The following is a 26,762-nucleotide window of genomic DNA, read 5'->3' on the forward strand; positions in this document are numbered from 1 at the left end:
TGGACAGGGTTGTCAGGCTGGAGATCCAGCTTTCCTTCTGTCATGCAGACTTCCTCATTGATCAAAGTCTTGGAAGAGTGGGAAGGAGGAAGATTCTTCTCACTTGTGTTCAAGGAAAGATTATGGCTGAAAGGAGCAGCTCCTGGGAGGAACAGCATCATAGACAGAAAGGCCAGTCACATTTCCCTGAATCAAACTCAGTGGTGAAAATACGTCCTGGTTTTGGTAGGCTCGGGGACGATCTGGTCCACTTGAACTTCCCACTTGTGGAAGTCGCTGCAGCCTCTAGTTGGCCCCTGCCAGGGCCCATTTTAAAGCAATGAACTGTTGGCAGTATTAGTCATATTCTCTGGTCTCAGGAGATCCCATCGCAATTTTGCCTCCAGTCAGTTGTCAGTATGGTTTACCCATTGCACGTAGCAAAACACACTGAGGATTTCTAGGGCTAATCATGGAAAAGTCACCCAAAGGAAGGGAGGAGAACATACTTAAAACAAATGATATGATTGTTTAAAGAGAAATATGACCTTTGTTGTACTGAATTGGTAATGAGGGATCACACTTACTACAAAAGCAAATTAGACTGAAATAAAAATTATTCAAACATAAGGCTGTTTGATATTCTCCTCCCATGACTATAGTTTAGCATATCAAAACCTGAAAGTTAGGGAAAAGAAAAGTCTGGAATATATTAAAAATAAAAGCTTCTGCTCATCAAACATACTATTAATAACATGAAAATACAGTCAACTCACAAAGCAATGGAAGATACTTATAGTAAAATTATGTGACAAAGATATACCCAAAATATATAAAGATTTCTTAAAATTTAGGGGTTTTGTTAAAAACATTAGAGAAAGCAGACAAATTTGAATAGCTACTTCTCGTAGGAGGCTATCCAAATGGTCGGTAGAGATATCGCCCTTTCTCCTGCTCGGCATATCTTACTACACACTATCTCTATTCCTAAGTACACAAGGTATGATTGAAAATTACAGTGAATGTGTAAATAAAAGAGGCATTACAGTAAAAGATATGTTTCCATTAATACCCTGCAAAATAGTCCCTCTTGCTTCTAAAACACTGTCCCAATATTCTTGCCACTTTCTGAAGCAGTGTCTTTAGTGGTGCTGTCCAGCTGCCTCAGTGTCCTGAATCAATTCCAAAACACTCATCTTTCACAGTCATTTTGACTCAGACGATTCAAGATGCCAGATGCAATGAATAAGACAGATGAGGACACACCGTAATGTTTTTATGACCCTATCTTTCCATTGGGTGACCCTCAGTGTCACTATTCACCATATTTTTAATTACACCTGGTAAGCACATTCACAAAAGGAGATTCCCACAACTGCTCCAGAAAGTGGCAAAAATGATGGGATAAATGTCTTTGAAGTGAAGCAAAGCACTTGGACAGGGATTAATGGCAGTGTTTGTTTTTTTTTTTTCTGTAATGTATACTTTTTAATTTAAGCATTCACCATATATTTTGTTCACCTCTTATATATCAAGGAGAAAACACACACACACACACACACAATTACATAAGTATAAATTACTAAAATGCAATCTTTGAAGCTACTCAAATACCCATTCTCATTAATAAATATATCTTCTTTACTCATGTGTCCTAAAAGCTCTACTGCACAACTGAGATGAAGAACCATGGCCCTGGAGCATCAACACGCTCAAGATTTAGCATCAGCCTCCGTGAACAGCATCTTGAAATTATTCACTCTAGATACTTAAGAAATATTTGCTCCTCTGACATAATCAAAGGCAATGTAAGTGACTTCTGTCTCTGTGGGGGTCCTTACCTCTACAGGTTCTGGCCACAATATATTGAAATGAAGTTTAAGTCATTTAAGTACTTGTCAGTAGAAGAATTTAGACAGAAAACAAAAATTGCAGTGGTGGTTGAATACAAATCAATTCAAGGCTAATTTAAGAAGCTTCTAGGAAAAAAATGCTGAGTTTACAAACCGAAATAGAAAATGACCACTGTCACACTGCAGCTTTAAAAAATGACTGATCCTTTTCTCTCCCTCACTCCTGTGGCTGGGGAATGTGAGCCCATGATAACAGCAACAACCCCGGACACCGAGTTCTTGCCCTTTTCAAGGTCAACGGCATAGTTCCATGTACTGATCAGCATCACATCACTGAACCTTGTTTTTCTAGGTAGCAGCTCCGAAAGAGACTGTGTAGGATGTGTCAACAACCACACAGCATGTACACACACGACCAACTGCAAGAGTCAGGAGGGGCTGGGGATTTAGCTCAGCAGCACAGTGCCTGACCGACAAGCGCAATGTCCTGAATTTGATCCCTGGTGCCGGAAAAAAAAAAAGAGTTTGGAAAGGGTGGTAAAGTAGCAATTAAGAAAAAGAGTGGAGAACAACAGGCTATTGACTGAAGGTAAGTCCTCAGAAAGCGTCGTGACAGGATGGCTGGGTTGTTTGGGGAGAATCACTGCACAGATCCTCTTATTCTCAATCTGACTGAGGTTAACTTTTCCCACTCATTCATATGAAGGTTTTATTCTTTCTTACTCCTCCTTCACTATTTAGTTGAGTTGGAGATGGTCGTCCCAATATTTGGAAATGGGGGACTGTTAAAAAGCCTTCTGTTTCCTATTTCTTAGATCCAGGCTAACCCTAGATCTCTGAAACTCTATTTATCATTTCCTTATTCCCATTTCAACTGTCAGATATAACTGGGACCCAGCTGGATCACATTTTTAAAAGTACATTGCATTTATTTTACTGGTTTTCCTCAGAAAGTAAGGCATTAATGTTGCTTGAGGTTCACTCTGACGTGAGCAAACTCTATGGCTGGTGTTCAGGGAAAAGGGGAAATGAACAGTGGAGAAAAGGCATCGAATTCTTCCCTGTTACCTCATCACTGTGGCCATTTCTGAGACACTATCAAAAAGATTCATATCAAAAAATAAAATGTTAATAAGTATTATCAAAATAGACTTCTCAGGGAGATGGTGAATAAAATCAAATTAACCTCTATTCAAATATCTATAGAATTTTATTTGTAAATGTAAGTATTCAAAGTAGTATCTCAAACATACTTGCATATGCTATTGAAATTTCTAACATTTAATATTTCAGTAATATAAAACAGCCTTATTATGTATTTAAACTATTAAAGAACAATTTTCTATTAAATTTCTCTATGAAAAAGGAAGTGTAAAATACACTCAGCCCCTTATCTTTGACAAAGGGGCCAAACATGTTCACTGAAAGAAAGAAGCCTCTTTAATAAATGGTGCTGGAAAAACTGGCTTTCCACATGCCATAGACTAAAACTAGACCCATGTCTATCACCATGCACTAAACTAAAGTCAAAATGGATCAAAGATCTAAATATTAAAACAGAAACACTAAATCTACTGGCAGAGAAAGTAGGTAGAAATCTTAAAGACTTGGGGTAGGCAGAGAGTTCATGAACAAAAACCAAACTGAATGGGAAATATTCCAAAGAATCAACAGTTGTGATCTCATCTTATTGAAAAGTTTTTGTACATTAAAAAAGCAATCACCAATAGAGGGAAAAGAAAACCCACAAATTGGGAAAATAATTTTATCCAACTGTCCCTCAGACAAAAGAACATCTAGAACAGATAAAGAATTTTTAAAAATCAGGCACCAAAATTTAAAGACTCAATCCAAAAATGGACCTCTGATATAAATACACATTTCTCAGGTGAAGAAATACAAATGGCAAATAAATCTGTGAAAAAATATTCAGCACCATGGGTCATTCAAGAAATTCAAATTGAAACAACACTGAGATTCCATCTCACCCCGGAAAGAATGGCTATCATCAAGAAGTCAACCAATAACAAATGCTGGAGAGGCTGTGGGGAAAATAGAACACTTCTCCACTGCTGGTTGGAGTGTAGATTGGTGAAATCACAGTGCAAATCAGTGTGGAGATTCCTCACAAAATGAGGATTAGAAGTCCCACTTAACCAAGCTATTCTCCTTCTGGGTATTTTCCCAGAGGAATTTAAAATTTCATACCACAGCGATATATATGCACGCATGTTTATAGAAGCATGATCTGTCATAGTTAAATCTTAGAAATAACTGAAGTGCCCATCGACTGAGGAATGCATAAAAAAGATGCAGTATTTTTATACAATGGAATATTACTCAGCTATAAAAACGATAAACTTGAAGTTTTTATAGGTAAATGCAACTAGAGACCATACCCATAAATGAAATAAATCAGACCCACATGTGTTAACATCATAATGTCTCCCTAGTGTAATAACCTGAAAGAGTAAATAAAACCCAAAATGTACAATAAATATTATGAAAGGGAAAGAAACTGCTCAAAGGAAGGAACAACTGGGATGAGGGAAAGGAGAAAAAGAAAGAGGGCAATAGATAAATAGGTAGATAGATAGATGATAGATAGATAGATAGATAGATGATAGAATAATTTTACTGCGATGTCTAATGATTTATTGAAAGGAACAGTTAATGCTTAAATTTTTTACCAATTTTGCATGCTTATATCTGAAAATCTGAACAACTAATTTGAAGACAATATGCAATATAACAACCATTGGTGGATTCCTACCATCTTGTTTAGTGAAGCTCTGTATCATTTCTAATGTTTTCTTTATTACTTTTTATTCTCTTTAATGGTTTGATCAATCTTGCATCCTTACATCTGGTAATCTGAGCAACTTTGTGGAAGATAACCATAGGTAATATAGCAGCCACTGTTAATTCCTATCATTTTGTTTTGAAACACTATCATTTTTATTATTTCGCATTATTTTGTTTTTGTCTATGTGTTTGTTAATTTTTATTCTCTTTAAAATTAAAAGAAGGAAGTGCAGTTTTCTACCTAAATGCTAGAGTAGAATGCAGTCTGTCTTATTAGGACTCACAGTCTTTCAGTTTTTTCCCATGTTAGCAAAGATTGTATCTCCGTGTCATTTAGAACATTATCGTTGTCACCACTCTCTTGATTTAAAACATTTGTATTAGAATAAAGTCACACTGAAAACTATAAACTTAGTTTTCAGAATCACATTTACTTCTCTCATTTGGCCCTCTCCCCAAATATAAAAAATAGTCATTATGCACACTGGAAAATACTGATCACTCATAATTATTTTTAAGATGGGTGCACGAACTACAAATTAAACTCCTGGACGTGTAAGTAGGGGAATTAAGTTACCCCTTAAAGTTTGAACCAGAAAATCAACTACATGGTATTAGGACAGAGATCCCCTGTCACCCATGGAATCGCCAGCTCTGAGAGCAGGGTAAGACTTAATTCTCATAAATTTATTGGCATGTGAAGAAACACGTTGGAGAGGAAGGTCCTTCTACACGTGACACAGATTGGCACAGAAAACAGGAAGAGAGGATGCTTGATTTATGGTGAGAAGCAGTGATGGAGCATATGGAATATCCCTGAAGGAGTGGGAGGTGGCAGAACATTTCTCTGGGCTGTGAAGATGGACCTGAGGCTCTCTACAGCCTGGTGAGCATGTGGCTGATGCTCTATAATCTGGGTTGAGGGGCCAAGGAGCAGCTGCAATCGTGGTACAACTTGAGATAAAGAACACAGGAATGAAAAGTTCACACCAGACAGAATTAAGAACTGGGAACAGGGTGAGGAATCTGGAAACCTAGGAAGCAGCATCTTGCCCCAAAGATAAAACACTAAGAGCAATAACTGATTCATCTGCAAGTGTTTGCGTCTATGTGTAAGTGATATCTCAGCCTATGTCACCAGCTCTACCTAACCTCGCATCACTTACCTCCCCCTCAGGATCTACTGGGAGGATGCCCACTCCAGGCCTTTCCTCTATGCCCCTTACTGCAGGGAGAGAAGGCTTTAAAATTTCAAATCATCTTATGCCACTTTCCTGATCCCTGAGCATAAAATCCAAATTCTTATGGCCTTCAAAGGCTCACAATAGGATTATTATGGGTTTGATAAGAAAATGTCCCATGGGAGTCCCCCGCATTCTGAGGAAGGGCTTTTGCAAGTAATTGGATCACTGGGTGCTTGTTAGTGGATTGGGCAGGGGCGAGTTTATAGCTGAAGGTGCTGTTAGGAGGCAGGACCTAGTTGACAGAGGTAGGTTATGGGGACACGGCCTAAAGGGACACATCTCCCTCTCTGGCTCTCCCCTTCCCTCTGTCTCCTGATTGCCATAAAGTGAGCACCTTTCCTCTACCACCCCCTTTCATCACGCTCCTCCTGCTGTGGAGCCGGCCAAGCCTACCCTGAAACCCCAACACCGTGAGCCACACTAACCCTGTCCTCCTTTAAGCTTTGGGCGCCGGGTATTTGGCCCCAGTGACGGGAAAGCCGATGAATGTAATAACTTGACCATCTTTCCCCTTGCGCTTCCTCCCTCTGTTCATTATCCCCAGTTACATTTGTAAGCATCTCGTTCCATGAATACCAAACTCATCCCCAACACTCTGAGCAGAATCCCAGCCCCTGGAATTCTCTTCCTTTGGTACTTCACAGGGTCTCTCCTCTGCTTCCTCTGGCTTCCTCAGAGAGAATGGTCCCCAGCGAGCACAGTCCAAGCCACTCTATTCAAGCTAGAAGCTCTCAGCTCAATTTATCTCTTGACTTCTCACACTACTTTTTACTTCATAGCCCTCATTACTACCCAAATATATATATATATATTTATGTGCGTATACGTGTATATGCATATACAGGTATGCATATATCCATGCAATTTTTTTGTTGAATTTGTTGATATTTGCTGAGTCAATTCTTGACTCCGACTCTGAGGAAGGGAGAGAGCATTTTGGTCATAGTAAGTGCTCCATTAAATTAGCTCTAATTACTGCTGCGTTTCTACTACTTTCTCACCCACTGTGCTCTAATTCACTGTAACCTTTTTAATTATAATTTGTCTTTCATGGGGCCTGCCTGTAGGAAAAAACATCTCTTTATCCACAGAAAAAACAGTTCTGATTTGTTGGATAGTAATGCTGTAAGTTGGTAATTTAATATTTTCTCTTGTAAGCACAGTTTCATTAATTTGAGGTCCTTTCCAGAGACAGTGATCCACGCTGTGGCAGAAATAAAGATTCAAACAAGTCTCCTAGGTGGCCTTTGACAGCCACGAGCTGTCCTACCCAAGACTGAAGTCTTTTATTCCGTGACTCCTTCCTTTAGCATCACTACACAGCACTGTGTCAACTCGTTCAGGTGTCTGTGAGTGAAAAGCAAGAAGCTGCACACAGATCTCTGCTAATGGGTGTCACTTTTTACCAGAGATTTTTTTTCTGTCCTTTCTTTTTAAATCTCTCTGACTTTGATTTGAACATAATGAAGATTTTGGTTTTTAAAACTTTCAAGTGACACAGCCCATGTTAAAGCTGAACACATATGGAGGTGTCAAAGTCCTGAGTAATTGCCTCAATAAAGATGAAAACTCTTTGATCCTTATTCAAATCATAGCGCAGGATTGATGGCAAAAGACTCATGCCTGTTCCAAAGCAGCTTTCCGATGTCACACTGGCACCTCCTTGTAGCCACCTGAAATCAAATTACGGCCAGGGCTCCTACCAGACACAACGTGCAGTGACTTCATCTCTGTGAAGTTGAAATTCATATGAAGGATGAAAGGTCATCTCCAGGCAAACTGCAGCATATTTCACTGAAAAATTCGAGGACAATTTCGGCCCTCGCAATTTCCAAGAATAGTAAGGCTATTTCCAAGCTACTGACAGATTTTAAATTGCCATACCTTTTTTGTGGCCATCTCTCATTTTTTAGAATTTAAGAAATATCTATGTCAATTTCCTGACTGAGCTTCTAGCATGGTATTAAGAGAAAAGTTATATATTTCTTCCAAGGGATTCTTCATTATTTCTATATCCATAAATGAGTCACTGAGTGGCCACAAGATCATGAAGAGAAAGTCTAGGGTAGTGCCTTACTCATAGAAAGTACTTATTAAGTCCCTTTGGGTGAGAAATAACAATGAGTAGAGAATTTCATTCGAAGTCCTACCTATGTCTTGGACTTCTTGGACATACAGACAAGCTTCACCATTTGCAGTGATTGAGAAGGCTAATAAGAGATTGTTAGGCATCAGAACGTACAACAGAGGAGCTAATGAATTGCATGGAAATAAAGCTCGTGAAAATGCCTGAAATATGATTTCTGATAGTTCATAATTTATTCTACTTTATAGGATTTCTTGTCTCCATTTATATTTTAAAAAGTGTGAGTACTGATCAAATAGGGGTAATTCCTTGAACGTCATGGTCTATAAGTTCTATAAAATAATTAGCAAAGATGCAGAAGAAAGGAAACACATTCAAGAGAATTCCACTAGCAGGTCCATGAGCGCCAAGTGAACGGATTCTGGAAATAAAGGGACTCAATATAAAAAGGTGATGGGAACAGAGGAGAAAAACAGACAGCATGAGGGAAAATAGAGGAATCGGTAACAGAGGTTCTGCCATACATTCTACGCCTAGCTCCCCCATCCCTTAGTTTGGCTTGTTTTTGATGCTGAGACCAAAGCAGCCTGGAAAAATGCATCCTCTTTGTGGAGAGGATGAGGGAATCACTGGTTGACACGGGTTGGAATTGCGAGAAGGATTTCTGGGTCCTAGGAATCAAGATAAACATTTCCAATATCATACCAGAAACACTAACGAAGTACACAGTGTGTAATCTGTAATATTAAGGGTGCAGTATGAGGGTTTAGGAATGAGTCACACCCAAATTTGAATGTCATCTGCTGGAAGGATTTTTGAAGGCAAGCCCACCCCTGAGGCTCAGTTATCCCACCTGTATACTGAGGATAACCCTTATTGTACAGGTTGATTATGAGGTGAAGTAAAATACCAGGCCAGCCTGGAACATGGATTTCTAATAAATGGTGCTTGATTACTGCTGCCTGTCGCTTGCTATTATCATTATTTTTATTTTTTTATTTTTTTTTGGTTTTTCTCCGGTACCAGGAACCGAACTCACAACCTTGCGCTTGCCAGGCAGGCGCTTTTGCCGCTGAGCTAAATCCCCAGCCCCTTATCATTATTTTTACAGTTGGCAATATTTTATTCTGGTCTATCTCTGCACTTGCCTGACACAATCAAATGGCTTCCGAAGAGAACTCACCCACAAAGAGCTGGCTGTTGAGCTGTAGAAGGACGTGACCGTCAGCCGGAGCAACCTGTACCTTTGGCGACAGCTGGTCAACTTGAATGGAGGCCTCCTTCATGTTCCTTTCCACCCTAACGTGATGCCACTGGTTGTCACTGAATTGGGTGGGTGACTGAACAGAGATTTCGAAAGGCCCATTCCCCACATCAAATGAAAAGGTCACTGTGGTTGGAGCTGGAAAAATAAGACATGAAAATAATTCAAGTGAGTTTTCATGCAGACAGCGGAGCAGTCCATATAATTAGGAATGGCACCACTGCCTGACAACCACTGACAAAGTGTAAATTATACTCAAGGAGACAGTAAGGTCCTTATAGAAATTGGTCTTCTGCTGTGAGATGAGATAGTTGGTGAGATATTTAGATTCCAAGAAAGTCACTCTCTGATTTAATTTTTCACATTGATAAAGAGTTATTTGCCAGGCATTGGAAACTAAATGGCATCTGCATTTGGTGTAAAATAACTGTTTCAGTGAATCAAAGTTCAAGACAGATAGACAGGGATATAAATAGAGATGGGCATGTTTTGCTTTGCTTCGGTTTGTTTTGTTTTGTTTTAACACAGGCTCTTACTATGTGGTTCAAACTGACCTTGAACTCACTGCGTAGCCCAGGTTGACCTCAAACTCACATCAGTCCTCCTACTTTAGCCTCCTAAATCCTGGGATTACAGGCATATGTTACCATACCTAGCCAAGCTTATACAATTAAAAAGCATGTAATATGTACTCAGTATTTATAAATGCAATAGATATTAAGATATCAATAGCAGTCCATGAATATATCAAATTAATTTTTAACTACTAAGAATTTTTTAATGTTAGTTATTTCATTTTAAACTCATTTTAAATTGTCTGTAGAAAATATCAATAATTGTCCCAAGTTATCATACACTTAATGTCAAATTATTTTCTTAAAAACTGATGAAGGGATATTATAGAACATTTTCAAAGGGACACATTGAAAAGATTCAGCTGATAATGCAAAAACATGATTTATTTAAAACTTAGTTAAAAAATTTACTGCTAAATCGTAGACGCACCCCCAAAAACTTCTCTGGAAAGGAGACTTACAGCGTAGCTCTATTCGTATAAAATCAGTAATCCCCAGGTTCTCTAGAAATACCCCAGATAAAGCTGTGGTCTTAAAAAAGAAAGACACATCCGCGCTAAGTTCTCCATGGAAAGTCGGAAAGTGAAGGTATGAAGCCTCAGTATTGAAGGAGGCCGAATTCCAAAACAACTCTGTTTAAAAAAATAAAAATGAAGAAAAATTAGGTAAAATTCATGAGGTACCATGGATGATAAACAATAATTGTATTTTCTATATTTAGCATAGATTTAAAATGTTGCTCAAACATAAAAATACTTTTCTTTTTTCTTTTGAGTATTAAAAGTTTATGACCCTGATCCTACAATTGGAGATTTTATAGGAATTGAATGTCTGGATTCCTTCCAACACGGGACTAGGATGATCACTACAGAAACGGTCTAAATATAAGAAAACATATCTTCAGCCTAAATCTTATTCTCTGCCAAAATGTCATTTTAAGTATCTTCTAAACATTGATTAATAGTTTCATTTTTTCATAGGTTGAAAATCTGGACAATTACTTGCTTTAAATAACAAAATCCCTAAAGAAACTAATAGCGGTTTACATTCTGTCACACATATCTAGTAGTTACACTACCAACTGTTTATATTAATGGGCCTTGGGATTTTCTGTCCTGAAATTAGCATTTTAAACATACTTGTCTATTTAACAACCAAGACAAACTGCTACTTTCATAAATTATAAGAAAATGTTCTTTTAAATCAAAATCATCCCTGAATTTGTTTGTAAGAGTGACACAGACAACCAGCAGATGGAAAGCATTCTCCAAAAGTTTATAGATGTTTGGGGAAGACAGAAATGTCTATGTCTTTGGGAAATAATTTGAGAAAAAAAATGTGGACTATACTGATAATTTTAATTGTTCCATACAACTTTTTCTCTTTACTTTCTCACCCCTTTTCTCTTTTCAGACATCTACAGCTTTCCTTTTGAAAAAAATGTGGATGTTATATAATAAATAGGGGAAATAAAATATAAATGCAACCACATGACCTGGCAGGAATAAAATCCAATTGAATATGGGCAGTTGATGGGGAAAATTATCTGAGAAATGGACTATGTATCCTGGGTGCCAGCAGCAAGTTCTCAGCACGGCAACTAGGAGCACACTTCTTTAATTTACATGGCAGCTTTATACGCACTCCTAACACTGGATGAAATCCTCCTGAACAAATGATCTTCCTAGGAGATATATTGATCCTCTGAAGTAGGAAACAGCTGCTTCAAAACAACAGTTAACTAAGTTAGTAGAGCACAGATACCTAGCTAGTTAAAAATCAAGAACTTGTCTGCTTGTGCATGTTCCTTAGATTTTAATTTATTTTCCGTGAAGTCTGGACCAAACATTATTTCTATCTCTTTTAATTTTTTCTGTTTTTGTTGTGGATCTAATACAGAAGTCGATTCTCTATTCACATGTGGACAATTTTAGGGCTGAATTTATTCAGCTGAGAATCTATTTTAAGAGAGTATTTTTTCCTTCCAAAGTCGAGTGAAACTATACATCATCTATATTATGTCAACTCTATTCCTCATGCTCTTTTTACAGCTATTTGTATGGCTAGACACTTTGATGTGTCTGGGAAAGAATGCAAGAAAATGAGAAAATGCAAAATATCAAGCCAGGGATTATAGTACATTTGTGTTCTCAATGACTCTGCCGTGATCTATTTTCAGAAGGAGTTAGCTCTTTCTCTTCAACATTATATGTGAAAATTAAAATAAGCCTGTAGCTTTAAATTACAAAATATTACTAAATCTTATTCTGCCTGATTAGAAAGGGAAAATGCTCAGAATTACATAATGGTTCAAATTAGATAATATTATTATAAAACATTTCATTTGTTTCTTACTGTATCATAACTAACCCAATAAACCATCATAGAAAAGACTTCTGGGGACCCATTGAAACAGAGGAACAATTCTTGGAATTGCTACTCTGTACATCAAGTGCTTTCATGCTAATGAAAACAATTTGTTACTTTAGGTAGCTAACACACTCTCATACCCATAATGATATGTTTTGTTCAGTTAGCACACCTTATTTTACAGATTCACAATAGGTAGAAAATGAAGTAAGGGCATTTTATGAAACTAAAAAATGCTGCTAATCAGAACAATTACAAAGAAAGCAAAGGCCAGTATTTATATAATCCCAGCGTTAAGGGTACATGAGAGCTCTTTAGACACTGTGCTAAGTAAGAAGCACCCAGGAGAATGTGGCCAGCCTCCAAGGAAGGAGGGGAAGGAGCAGGGAAAGAAGAGCTCAGCTAGGGAGCAGCAAAAGGAGCAGCAGGTCCTTAACAGGGGTTCCCATGGGCAAGGAAGTGACACAAATTCCTGAAGCTGTCGCTATAGTAGATCTGAATCCAGTCACATGCCTGTGTCTCAGAGACAGCACATCATGATGTATTGTTCTTTTTTTTCATGATGTATTGTTCTAAGTTCATAATAACAATAATAAAACAATTAATAATCATATATTTTCAATTAAATCCAATATTGTGTCCTTGAAATTTGAAAGGACACAAATTGGAATTGTGTCCTTTGGAATTTCCATCTTTTATCTTTACGGAATTAATATGTGTGTGTCAAAATTCATAGTTATTTATGTAAAAGAGGAAGATATACCAATTAAATACATAAAGTTATCTTTTAAAAAAATTCATTTAGGAAAATTAATTTAGCACTATGTTAAGTTTATGTTTACTTATTGTGTTGCTAAATTTTCATTTATCTTATTAGTAGAACAGCCTTTTAAAAAACAGACATTAAGAAAGAGGGCAGAGTAGTAATTTTCTGGGCTTGGAAAGATGGAGCAATTGAAGGAGAACAGTGATAAGAATCATTTCTTACAAGGATTTTTTTTTTAATTTTGAAATACTGATGTAAAGAATATCTTAGCAGTCAAACATGTCTTCTAAATACTTGTGAATCATTAAAGCTAACCTGGAAAATATAGATTTCTTAAGAGAAATAAAATTCCAGGATTAATTACACGTTGCTGTATTGGAAGACAATCACCCATATCTTGTTTTTGTTCTTTTGTTTTTTGTTTTTAATTCCCTGGTGCCTCTTTAGTACACATACTATTGTTTTTGAATATTTATGAACGTCAATAAAATCCATTTAAGAAAAATGAAATCTGGCTGGAAATAATTATAGTTTGTGGGATGCAGATCATTATAAAAAGACAAAGCTGAGCGTGGAAGTTTGCATAAACATCTCCTCCATCTTCTTCCTCTACACACTGCTGGTGTGGTAAATGCATCTTAGGAAGGAAGAACAGAAACTGCCTTTGTAGTCAAAGGATTTTACAATCTCTGAAGAAGATATTTTTTATCATTACTCTTATATTAGTTGTGTGCAAAAATGTTCTGGTATAATAGCTACGGAATGTGAACATACTTTATTCAAAAATACACACAATTTTATTATAGAAGCTGGACTGATAGAGTCTTGGACAAAAGATCCAATTAGTTTTAGTCTAGGTGTAAGAGGGTATGTACGATCGTAAATGAGAGTGAAGTATTTCTAAGCTTTCCATGACATTACCCATCAGTTGTATCTGTGAAGGTCCATGTAAAGTTGAAAACATGCAGGGTATGTGTTAGGCACCAAAAGGGAGATCCAAGTGCCACATTCCTATTTTATTTGAAGCAACTTGTTTTGAACTAACAAATGGAAATATTTTAGTATACAGAGGAGAACACATTATAAATTCAACATAAATCCCATCTGCCCAAGATCAATTCCCTCCATTAACACACAATCATGCAATCAAGTTTGAGCCCAGTTATCCTTTTGAAAAGAGGAGCAGCCACCAGCAGATCAGTTTTAACCTAATGCAGCTATTCAAACAGCACAAGGGGCGTTCTGGCTTGAGCAGAACAAAATAAATAAGCATCAAATTGATTAAGAGCTTTTCATTAACCATACAATAAAGTACAAACAAAAGTCTGCCACCTTTATATACAGGGCTAAAGTTAAAACTAACTTCATAATCAGATGATTGTCTTTTTAATAATGTTTTAGGATTCAATTGATTTAAATAGAAAATCTCTTAATATCTTTCCATGTTAATTCCTGTATAGACATTATGATGTGGACATTATCATTTTAAAGTGAGTGCATCTATACAGAAATGAATATAGCCCATTTGTACACTTTTCCCGTGCTCAGAAAGTACTTTTATCTATTAAGTAATCTAATGAAGTATTTTATTAGGCAAAAATTATCAAAAAACAAAAACCAGTAAATTATTTATACTATACTTACTGTGTAATGACACCTGCATATAGAACTTAATTGCAGTTTTGTGTATGATTTGGGGTAAATGCCTACATATTTTAAAGAACATGCAATATAAACACATTTTGGAAAAAACATAATGCCAAATGTGAGCTCTAAATACTGCTCCATAGCTGTGGTGGCACGTGCCTGTAATCCCAGCACTCAGTAGGCTGAGGCAGGAGTATCCCCAAGAGTATGAGGCCAGCCTGGGCGACATAGTGAGTTCAAGGACAGCCTGAACTACAGAGTGAGACCCTATTTCTAAATAAATAATGACTAATAAGGCGCTGGGGATTTAGCTCAGCGGCACAGCGCCTGGCTGGCAAGCATAAAGTCGTGAGTTCGATTCCAGGTACCGGAAAAAATAAATACATAAATAAATAAATAATGAATAAATATTCCTCTGTAATCACATCATATTTTCCCAGCACTTCCACTGCCCCATGCTCCTGGAGGATAATATCATGCCCTCTCTTTCCAAGAATTTGACGTCACTTTCTCACCCTGAACCTCTCTAGGGACCTTTAAGAAAAGAGGAAAAGCGGAAGAGCCACATTGTAAACCCCAACACCACACTCGCCCCGTTTCAGGCTTCATCGTCACGCTCTTATTCTCCCCTGACACGGTGGGTCAGTGCTCCTACTCTAAGAATTCCTCTCCTGGGTCTTTTCTATTTGGTTTTTTTTTTTTTTTTTTTTTTTTTTTTTGGTTTTGGTTTTTCTCTGGTACCGGGAATCGAACTCACGACCTTACGCTTGCCAGGCGGTCGCTTTGCCGCTGAGCTAAATCCCCAACCCCCTCCTGGGTCTTTTCTATCAGCGCACACATGCTATGAACTCTCTGATCTCAGAAATTTAACCTGTGACCCGCTTTTCTTCCCACTTCCCCCAAAATTCTCCTGTTCTTTTTCTCTTTCCACAGCTTCCTTCTCACTGAACCTATTCCAGGCTTTCTTCTCCCCAGCATTTGCCCAAACAGGCCACTGTCAAGGGCGCGCATGGCCTCGCTCAGCTCAATTCAGTGAGCCCAGTATCATCTCACTTAGGCTCTGGACCACGTGTAGCACGGCTGAGTCTCCTCTCCTATTTGAAATACTCTCCTCCCTTAAACTCCAGGGTCTGCACACTTTCCTGCCTTTCTAGTTAGTGGTATAATTCGCAGTTTTCTTTCTCCCTCTTCATCCCTTCCGCCTTTCATTGTCCGAAGGAACACGGCCCTGCCATTACAGTTCTCCATCCATCCACAATAGCTCCAGGCTGTCTGTCTTGATACTTCAGTAGACTGATGACATATGAATACATATCTGAAGCCTGGAAGTCTCATACTGCAACTCCACCCCTCACTGAACGTCTAATGGTATATCAGCTTTACTATATCCAAAAACTAAGCTCCTTATATTCCTTGACCCCAGACATGATCTTCCCCACTTCAATCAATGTCAGTTTTGTCCTTCTGAATATTAGACCAAAAATCTTTGCATCATTTTTTGACTTTTCCTTTAGCAACCTATATCAATTCATCAGCAATTTATTTTGGTCCTCCTTTTACATGATACCCACATCACAACCCTCCCACTGTACCTGTGGTTCAAGCCACTATGATCTCTTAGCTGGGGTTAGTAATATGGTCTTATACATGGTCTCCTCGCTTTGGCTCAGTGTCACTAAATATAAACTGTATCATGCCACTCCTCCACTCAAAACTCTACTGTTCTCCACCCTCGCCACAGCTGAAAAATAGTTTTCAAAATCCCCCATGATCTAATCTCTGGCTCCTCTCTGGCTTCCGCTATTCTCCCCTTGTTCTCTGTGCTCCAGATTCTTGGACCATTAGCTGTTCCATGAATGTACCAGCTGTGTCCCCATCTCTGCATGGCTACTTTGGCTTCTCCCTTGTCTAGGGCACTCTTCCAAAGGCATGCACACGCCTTGCTCCTTTACTTTCCACAGATCTTTATTCCAATGTTGCTTTCTTGCTGAAACTTTAACAGGCATCCCCTTGAAAAATCACCCTCTTCTGCATCAATTTCTTTTTCTCCAGAGCTCTTATCAATATGTACCATACCATACATATTTTAATTCTTTACTGTATCTCTCTAAGAGAATGTAAGAACCAAGAACACAGGTATTTTGTCTGTTTTGCACACTGTTCCATTGTTTTTCCCCTTTCCACTTCTCCATGTGTGTGTGTTTGTGTGTGTGTGAGTGTGTAAAATGCAGCATGCAAATGAAGGAGATCATCTCTTGAGTAAAATTATTGGATTACTTTCATTATTGTAGCTATCAGGAGGCACAGAGTGGGTCCACTTTGGTTATATAGTATGTATCCTAATAAATCCTCTCAGATGTTTTGTTACACAAATAGAAGGAAGGAAAGAAACAGAGAAGACAGAGGAGAAAGAAGGAGAAAAATGAAGAAGAAGAAGAAGAAGTAGAGATAACAAGACAAAGAAACTTTAGGAAAATTAAAGAAATAAAGCATAATGAGAGTATATGAATTGTGAAAATTAAAAAGAATTTCCTAACGGTGAGTGATTATCAGAAATAGTGGAGCCAACAAAATTATATTATCTTATTATCTGTTAAAATGGAATTGATCCTTACTTTTTAAATGGTTTGTATGTAGTCTGCCAAATGGAAGAGAAGTCCATCAAATGGAAGAGAAATTAACCAAATCATTAGTCAATATCTTTTTGCAATCTGAGCATCTAACTTCTGCAAAGTTATTTATTGCCTACATGCACCTTTGATTATTTAATGCCTTCTGGGCAATTCTGATTGCTCAGACAGCTACACTAGTCAATGCAGAGAAAATGAAGAAACTGATTTCAGCAACTCAAGAAATTCCTGGGACAAGAAACATAGAACAATCTTTCCCCACTCTGTAGATTTTGCAGGTGCTTTGATTAACCACTAAACTGCAACACAGTGATATAACTGAGAAGAAATTTTATGTAGTACAATGGCTTGAACATCTCAGTGTCAAAGAATTTAAAGCTCTGCCTTGTTCAGATTAACAAAGTGGGTGCGGAAATTTTGAAAACGTTTGCAACAGTTCTTTAAAATGTGCACTATATATGATTTTTACCACAGCACTATCATTTCAGTAAAATAATAATACCAAGCACACAACACTCAGATGCATTCTTCCTAAATTATGACCTTGCAGACTATTATTCCTTTCAGTATTCACCCAAAACAAAAAAAAAAAAGCAAGTCACCTAAGAGGTAGGAAAATCAGTTTGGCCTCAGATTTCTCCACAGTGTTTAGTGCCAGAAGATAAAGGAGCACTGTCCACAGATTTCTAAGGGAAAGAAAATGCTCCAGCCTGATGTATTGTTTTATGCTGAGGCAACAGTCAGACATTCTTCAGTTTGAAAGAACTCTGAGAATAAAGTACACAAGGGTCCTTTTGGAGAAAAACAATTCAGAAACAAAACCTGCTTTATAATGAACTATAATCTACCAAAAAAAGTCACAGAAAAGCTATGGAAGAAAGGATGACTGCATCCTTTAGTGCAGATGTGATGTGATCCAACTGGGAAAGGTCACCAAATATGACCCCAAAATATCAAACCAGCTGCTGACAAGGTGAAATGTAGGGCTGCCATATAACCCCAAAATTACACTTCTAGGTATATACTCCAGAGAAATAAAAACCTGTGTGCACAAAATATTACACAGGGATGATCATAGCACTTATCCACAACAATCAGAAAGGGAACCAGTCCAAACATCCACTGACCAATGAACACACAGACATAATGCAGTACTGTCTATCCATGCAAGGCAATGCTAGGTGATCTTACAAGGAAAGAAGTATTGACACATGATTTGCCATGGATGAACTTCCGCAATATCTAGAAAGAGGCCAGTCACAAAAGGCCACCCATTTTGTGTTTTTATCTCTGTGAAATACCCAAAACAAGCAAGTCTGTAGCAATAAAAAGTGGACCAGAGGTTGCTTGGGTTGGGGGGATGACAGTGAAATGAGGAGCATCTGATACCTGGGAGCGCTTGTATCTGGGGTGATGGAAAAGTTCTCCAGCTGGTTATAGAAGTAGTGACCCTGTGAAACACTAAACTATGATGAAACTGTGTAAGGCTACAGGCTGAGTTGTCTGGAATGTGGACTATATCTCTATAAACTGTTACCAAAAACAACACAACAATGACAAAAACTACCTGAATGTTCTACAGAACCAATAAGGCAGCACTTCGTACTAAGCACGCACATGCTCAGAGAAAATAGCACCCACACGCCTTTCTATAGAGAAAATGAAAGGAAAATATAAACTACCTGACAATGAAATCCAAGAAGAAATTAATAAAAATCAAAAGCATTCAAGAAGGATAATCTAATATTAGGACTGCGTGTTAACATTTAAAAATAAGCAATTATACAAATAACAGCACAACTAGTAAAAATTGGTTAGTAATTAATGTTTCTTCAAGCAAACAAAAAGCAAAGTAAAATGGACCATAAAAGAATCCTTTCTCTAAGAAATAGAATGTCTTTGAATTTTATAAAGGAGTTACGTTATTGAAAGAATAAACTTTAATATTAAGATAAATCATGTTCTTAAGTGAAAGCACACTTACTGCCATAATCCAGGTATGTTGAAAGAAATGGTTCAGATGAAACTAGATGTTCTTTATTTCAGGAAGAGAAACTAGATGTTCTTTATTGCAGTAAAACAACTATGTGATTTTTAATGAACTCAGAGTCCTTTTAAGTATAAACTCTTTTTATAAAAGTATACATTTGCTTACTATTTAATTGCTTTTGCAATCAAAAAAGTATTCTTACTTCTTATCACTAATTCACAAGCTATAGGTTTTTTCTGTGTAGATGATGGATCATTTTCATTCTTTTATAAAGAGCTATTTATTAACTTTCATGTAATAGGCAATGTACCAGGTACCAGGAACACAAAAATAAATGAGCAATGTACCCTGCTCTTGAAGGCCTCAAGTATAATTAAAAGTCAGTATGAGAAATATATCCTTCTAATATGTCCACCATGTTTCTTAAAAAAGAATGCAGAAGGATTATGTCTTCTAGAGAGCTGTGGAAGGCTTCATGGAGGAAGGTTCTAATCTGGTTTGAAAAGTGTGATGGTTAAGCTTAATTGTCAATTTGATTGGCTTGGAAGTAGCCTAAAGATCAGGAAGGCACACCTCTGGGTGTGTCTGGGTGGGTCAAGGTTCATGGAGGCATAACCTTGGGTCCCTTGACCCTTTCTTCTCTGGCACTGCTCCCCTGCTTGGGTCCTCAGCTTCCATGAATTAAATATTTTTGATCCACCAAGCCCTCCTGCCATGAAGTTCCTGTTTTGGAGCCAGCTTACCATGGACTGAACCCCCTAAATCCACGTGCCAGATTAAACTTCTCTCTCTCTAAGTTGTGAATGTTAGATGTTTGGTCCCACTGATGGGGAAATTAATACAAAAAGATTAGTAAAAGAACTAGGGAGATTTTACAGATGAAGCAGTGTTATGGTTTAGATATGATATGTCCTCCAAGGTTCATGTGTTGAGATCTGGCTTCCCAGTGCAATGGTCTTTCGTGGTTGGGAGATCATTGGACCTTAAGAGTTCTAACATTGGTAGTCTGCAATTAGACGGCAATCTTGGGAAGCAGTGAAAAACTCTAGGAAAGTAGGGTCTAGGTAGAAGTAAATCACTCGGTGAGTTTCCTTTAAGATATGGCATGTCCCTAGTCCTTTCTTGCTTGCACTGTCTGTTTCCTGACTCTCACAATGTAAGCAGCTTAACTCCACCACACCTTTCCTCCTATGATGTTCTGTCTCCTGCAGGCCCACAGCACTGGTCCAGGTGAACATGTACTGAAGCCTCTGAAGCCATAGCCAAACACATTTTTCTTCCTCTGAACTGCTTAGCTCAGGTATCTTGTCACAGAGATGAAAAGCTGACTAAGACTAGGAGCACACGTGAGTAATAACTGAAGATGTATGTCATTGTGGTCCAGGAGTCTTTGTGTTGCAAGATCCACAGAATAGCGCAAGGTCATTGCAGGTACCTTCCTTTTGCATGCCAAAAGTCAGTTCACCCCATGTGTCAGTCCTAGCCCTTTGCTCTTTCTCCTTAGTATCTGGGACAAACTCTGGAGATCCTGCAGCTATAGTTGGAACACTTCCGGCCCTACCTTAACACTGCACATGCAAACCAACTGTTGACATAGACCTGTGATTCTCAAACTATATTTAGAGATGACCATACTTTTTCTCTCCACTCTTTCATCCAATATAAACTGATGTGTTTGTAAAAACAGGACAAAAATAAATTGCTAAATAAAGGAAGAGGAAAAAAAGGCATGTAAAATACCACCCCTAGTTCATTTTTATCACTACTATGCTCAATAGATACAAATGTCTCTGCCCAATTGACGTGAACATTTCTAAAAATGTACTGTGAATTTCTGTACTAAGTTCATCATTCACTGGCAACATGGAACTGCCAGATGGTCACAGGCCTATGAGTCACACTGGCCCAGGGCAGCACTAAATGCAATAATCCATGGGCCAGTGGCAGCAGCATCTTTAGCTTGTTAGAAGTGCTCCTGACCACACCTCCTGAATCAGATCTGTAGGGGAAACTGCAGGGTCTCTGTTATAACTAGCACTCCAGGTGATGTTCATGCATGCTAAAGGGGAGGGGCGGCTGGTTTAGAAGACTCTGAAGGTATCTCAACAATAACAGAGTTCACCCTGTTGTGCTCCCGGAAGCCTGAGTAGACAGAAAAGTCCGTGGGGAAAATACCTCCTCCCTATCTACCACCTGTCTGCTTGCTGGTAAACTCCGATGTTTCCCCTTGATTCTTTCCTTTGACCTATTTGCATCTAAAGTTAACATAAATTAGGAATGATTCAGCAGGACTCAGAAGCATCCTGGACAATGGGAGAATAACCACGTTGCTAGATCCTTTACTGCTTGGAGTTTACATCTAAAGATTTTTGTTTTATTTAGTTTTGTTTGTCAGTACTGAGGATTGGACCCAGGGCATTCGCACTGAGCTACGTCAGTAACCTTTTAATTTTTTTTCTGAGGTAGGGTCCTGCTATTTGCTAAGTTGCCTGGGCTAGGCTTGAACTTGTGATCCTCCTGCCTCAGCCTCCCAGAGTGTTGAGATTAAAAGCATGTTCCATCAAGCCCAAGTATTTTTTAATAACTTAATTTTTAAAATTAAGCAAACATAACTCTTCCTATTGTCATCTAGCTTTTTTTAAAAAGTCAGATGTATTGGAGGATCATTTACATAAATTAAAAGTAGACCTTTTGTGTATAGTTCTCATAAATTAGAACTACAAAACTACCACCACACTCAAGGTACAAAACATTTCCTGTAGCTGACAAAAGTTCCCAGGATCCCATTGTAAAATTCTTGTCACCCTGAAGGCTTTCAGAGACGCTTTATCTGTTCCTACAGTTTTTGTTATTACTTTTTAACTTAAGATACTCTAAAAGTTGTACATTAGTATCTAAGTGTGGTAATATTTTACATTCCACTAATGACTAACAATGTTGAGGATCTTTTCATGTGCTTATCTAATATCCACACATTTTCTCTGATGAAGGGTATGTGCAAATCTTTTGCCCATTTGTCATTTTAACTATTTTATTATTAATTATTGCACTTTAAGAGTTACTTTTAGATTCTGGATACTAATCTTTACAAGCTATGTATTTTCCAAAGATTTTCTTCCAGGGCATGCCTTTTGTCTTGTCATTTTATTTGTTTTGTACTTCAGATATTTTAAAAACAGATGTATCTTAAAAATGATATTTTTAAAAGAAAATGTAGTACTATTGTAAAAACAGATTTTAATTTTGATGAAACTCAATTTATTTTTTATACGTATTATTCTATGAAATGTTCTTTTACTGTTATACCTAAGAAATCTAGTTCTAACCCATAATCACTAAAACTTTCTCCTGTACTTTCTTAGAGAAATTTTATCATCTATGGTTTTATACTTAATTTTATAATCAATCTTGAGTTAATTTCTGATTCTAATTTAGAGTTGAATTTCTCTCTCTTGCTCTCTTTCTAATAAATTCCGATTGTTCCACCACTGTGTCTGGAAGAGAACTATGCTTTTATCATCCAGCTGCCTGAAAGCCTTGCTGAAAATTGTTACCCAATGAATATGTAAGTTTGTTTCTGTGCTTGCTATACCATTCCATTAGTCTGTCAATCTCCATGTCAATAATTCTTGAATTTTAGTTTTTAAAATATTTTAGCTAACTTAGTTTCTTTGCTTTCCCAAATTCATGTTAGAATAAGTGAATCAATGTCTACCAAAGGAAAAAAAAAGAACAAAGGACGGAAAAAATAAAGGGAGGGAGGAAGGAGACAGGGAGGGAAGGAAGGAAGGATGAAAGGAAGGAAGGAAGGAGGAAGGGAGGGAGAAACCTGCTGGATTTCAATTGGGATTGTTTTCCTTCTGCATATCAGTTTGGGGAAACTGATATTTCAATGACAATAATCATATCCATAGATAGTCTTTTTATTTAGTTCTTTAATTATTTTCATTCATGTTTTCACTTTTGCTGTCTTTACATCAAATATTCCATATGCTTGATACAACTCTAAAATTTACCTTTTAAATTTCAATTTATATTTTTTATTAAAACAATATAAATGTAGTTCTTACTTTTGCATATTGGCTTTGTATAGTGTAAATTTGCTAAGTTCACTTACTAGAAATTCTATATGGGTTTATTTTACTTATTTGTTATTTATTTATCTATCTATCTATTTATTTATTTATTTATTTAGGTAGTGGGAATCAGTGCAGAACCTTGTGCTTGCTAGGCAGGTGCTGTGCCATTGAGCTGTATTCCCGGCCCACTACAGGTGTTTATACCCAGAAAATCACGTCCGTAGGCAATAGAAACATTTTGTTTGTATCTTTCCCCACTATATGACTTGAATTTCTTTTGATAACTTGTTACATGTAGTAGGGTCGCCGGCATTGTGTTGAACAGGAGTGGTAAGAGACATCTCTTGACACTGATCTTACGGAAAAAGCACCTTAGTGTTTAACTATTTACTAAGACATCATCTATTGGATTTTCACAGATGCCCTTTATAACAACATCAAATGAATTCTACACTATTGGTAGGAACATAAACTAGTAAAAGTACTTTGGAAATCAGTATGGAAACGCCTTTAAAACCCCAAACTCGAGATTCCATTTGACTCAGCTACGTATTCCCCTTCTAGAAATCTTTCTAAAAGACTTAAAGGTGTTGTATTGCACGGATCCATCCATCCCCATATCTACAGAAGCATAATTCATTACAATTAAAACTTGGGAGTGGCTCATACATCCATTAACAGATGAAAGGATTCAAAACTGTACTAATTACACAAAATGGAGTATTGGTCTGCAGTAAGGAAAGATAAATTTGAGCCATTTGTAGGAAAATAATATTCATCTTGAGATCATAATATTAAGTGAAATAAATCAGCCCTATGAGTTTAAATATCACTTGGTTTCTCTTAAATGAGAAGGTCAAAGTATAAATCAAGAGCAAACTAAAAGGTAGACAATAGGAATTAGGGAGATTGGTCCTTCTCCCAAAGGGTAAGAGAATCAAGAGAAGGAAGGAGATGGGAGGTAGGGAAGGGAAAAAAATGAAAACAGGAATAAGAGGTGTTATGTGTGCACTGGCTCCATGCAAGGAAGTGAACATTATGTCCTGCAGGCATGTGCAAAAAAAAAGGAAAGGGATCAAGAGATGGAGAAGAGGGAGGGGGAGAAGGGAAAGGGGATGAAAAAGGAGCAAAGCTGCATTGTGTATGTGTACTGATTCTCCCAAAGGAATGTAAATAACTATATACTAAAAACATCTACTAATTGAAAGAGTTCTCTCTAGTTCTTAGTATGTTTAGCTCTATTATAGGTAGGATGTTGAATTGCTACCCACTTTTCATATATTTACTGAAAAAAATTATTTCCACATTCATAAATAAATTAAATACAGTAATATTTTATAAGATTGTGTCTGTAACGCAATCTTAAAAGAGAGATTTAGAGCCAGGTGTGGTGGCCCATGCCTGTAATCCCACACTGGGGAGGCTGAGGCAGGAGGATCATTGTGAGTTCAAAACCAGCCTGGGCTACAAAGTGAGCTGAAGGCCAGCCGGAAGTGCATAGCCTTACCTTGTCTCAAAAAAGCCAAAAAAAAAAAAAAGGAAGACAGATTTAGGCCAGGCATGGTAGTGCATGCCTGTAATCCCAGAACTCAAGAGGGTGAGGCAGGAGGATCACTGCAAGTTCGAGGCCAGGGTGGGCCACATAGTGAGTTCATGTCCAGCCTGAACTGCATAGTAAAAAATCTCAAAAAAAAAATCAAAGATTGCTTTAACATTCACATCCTTTGCACTCTTGAGAAAATACCTAACAATTTCCATCTATGATTTCTGACATCAAAAACAATCCCAGCAGGAAAGGAAATTTCAGACCCATCTATGTTAAAAACAAAATGAGAAGAAATTGGAAAAAAGATGTCACCAGTTAATCTGGGGTAACCTCATATCTGCTACCTGTAGGTCTTCTATTCATATATTATTTATTTTTCCTTTTTCTCAAAGTTTGTCCTCCTGTAAAGACATGGCTAGATATAAAACTTCCAACATCTCTAGTTTCTATGAGAAAATTTAAAAAGATGTTTCTTTTGCTCCTAGCTCTCTACAAGAAATGCAGACATGTCTTGTTTTAAGGAACACTAATAATTTCACTCAAGTCAGAAAGCAGATCATCCCCAAAACTTTGATCTCAACTTTCCATCTAGATCTCCCTAGTTGATCCCCTTCTTCTGGCATAGAGTAATATCACTTGCTATGCAAGCAAGTCCTCACTGTTAGCCCTTGTTTTATATCAAAGGTTGCATTACTGGTCTTTAAGTTTTTAACTTATTTTGAAGCTTTTGATTGAAACATAAAGCTTAAATTATTTTTCAACCTTAAATTACAAGTACCCAGCTGTGATGCTCTGAAGAGTCATCTCCATATCCCGTTCCTCTGCTCATAAGGTCCCCCGTGTAGGATTCTACATCAATGAGCCCCTTATTTACCCAGTGTATGTTACTGGCAGAGAAAAATGGTATGTGTTTAAGGGCACTGAACTTTAAAAGAGGCAGATTTCCCATCTAGAGAGAAGGATATTTACTAATTTCCAGTCATTGCTCTCTTTACTGAGGAAATCTGGTAGAAAATAGCCTTTATGATCTCCTGTGACAATGAACTTTGACCATAAAAGTAGAGTTAGGTGGCAAAGAAGGTCCGATACTCAATGATTGCTTCATTGTGAAGCCAGAGGTTAATGAGTGGGCCTCTACATGCTGGACACTGTGTGTAAATTCTCAGCACTGATGTCACTGCCTTCTTCTCTGTGCTCATGGTCACAGGAAGCGAACGTTCTAGCAATGCAGTTGCAGAGTGATTGACACTTTGAGGAGATAATCCTTCTGTGGGGGGCTGTGCCATGCATTTTATACAGGATATGTGCAGCAGCAGCCTGGGCCTTTCTTCCTAGAGCCCAGCAGCAGCCACCTCCCACTGGTGACAACCAAAAACATCACACATTGCTAAATTACGGGGAGGAGATGACTTGGGATGGAGAATCATTGCTCTGAAGAAATAGGTGTTGTGCACTTAGGTTCACAGCAGGGAGTTTGGGGATAGGAAATTTTAAGGGATAGAACGGTAGTGATCCTAGGCAGAGCAGACTGATTCCCAGGGATAGCAGCAAGTGGAATAAGGAAGAGAAGGGAAGCCAGCCTGGAGTGAGGCGCAGAGCACACTGTGAAAGCCTCAGATGGTGAACAGAGCTCCTCTACAGTCATGAAAAGTCACCACGCTCCCTGCATGCCTCCCGATTTTATACTCTCATCTCTTCGCACGTAATTTTTCTCTCCACAACACATCCGATGTCATCTTCACTTGACTGCATGACCGTGGCAGACAGGAAGTAGAGATGATAAACACCAGAGATGGCGAAACAGCCCCAGACGGTTTTATACAATGTATGTATAATTTTTATTGGCAGGATCATCTTTGCTTCTTAACCAAGCAGCTTCTGCTCTGTGTGCCCCTGTACCTACTGAGTGGTCAGATCCTCTCTTCTTC

The 26,762-nt window shown here is 37.8% G+C and overlaps 1 protein-coding gene across 1 annotated transcript in view; it reads right to left on the bottom strand.

Annotated features, from left to right (window-relative positions):
* The window catches only part of Cntnap4 (contactin associated protein-like 4), a 262,902-nt gene that overhangs the window by 33,821 nt on the left and 202,319 nt on the right, over positions 1–26,762 (bottom strand). Inside the window, 2 exon segments of the mRNA XM_005403431.2 lie at positions 9,151–9,369; positions 10,268–10,438. Of these exon segments, the coding sequence (XP_005403488.1) occupies positions 9,151–9,369; positions 10,268–10,438 (390 nt within the window).

Source organism: Chinchilla lanigera, unplaced genomic scaffold, assembly GCF_000276665.1.
Source record: "Chinchilla lanigera isolate Chin_1 unplaced genomic scaffold, ChiLan1.0 scaffold00083, whole genome shotgun sequence".
NCBI classification, from domain to species: domain Eukaryota; kingdom Metazoa; phylum Chordata; class Mammalia; order Rodentia; family Chinchillidae; genus Chinchilla; species Chinchilla lanigera.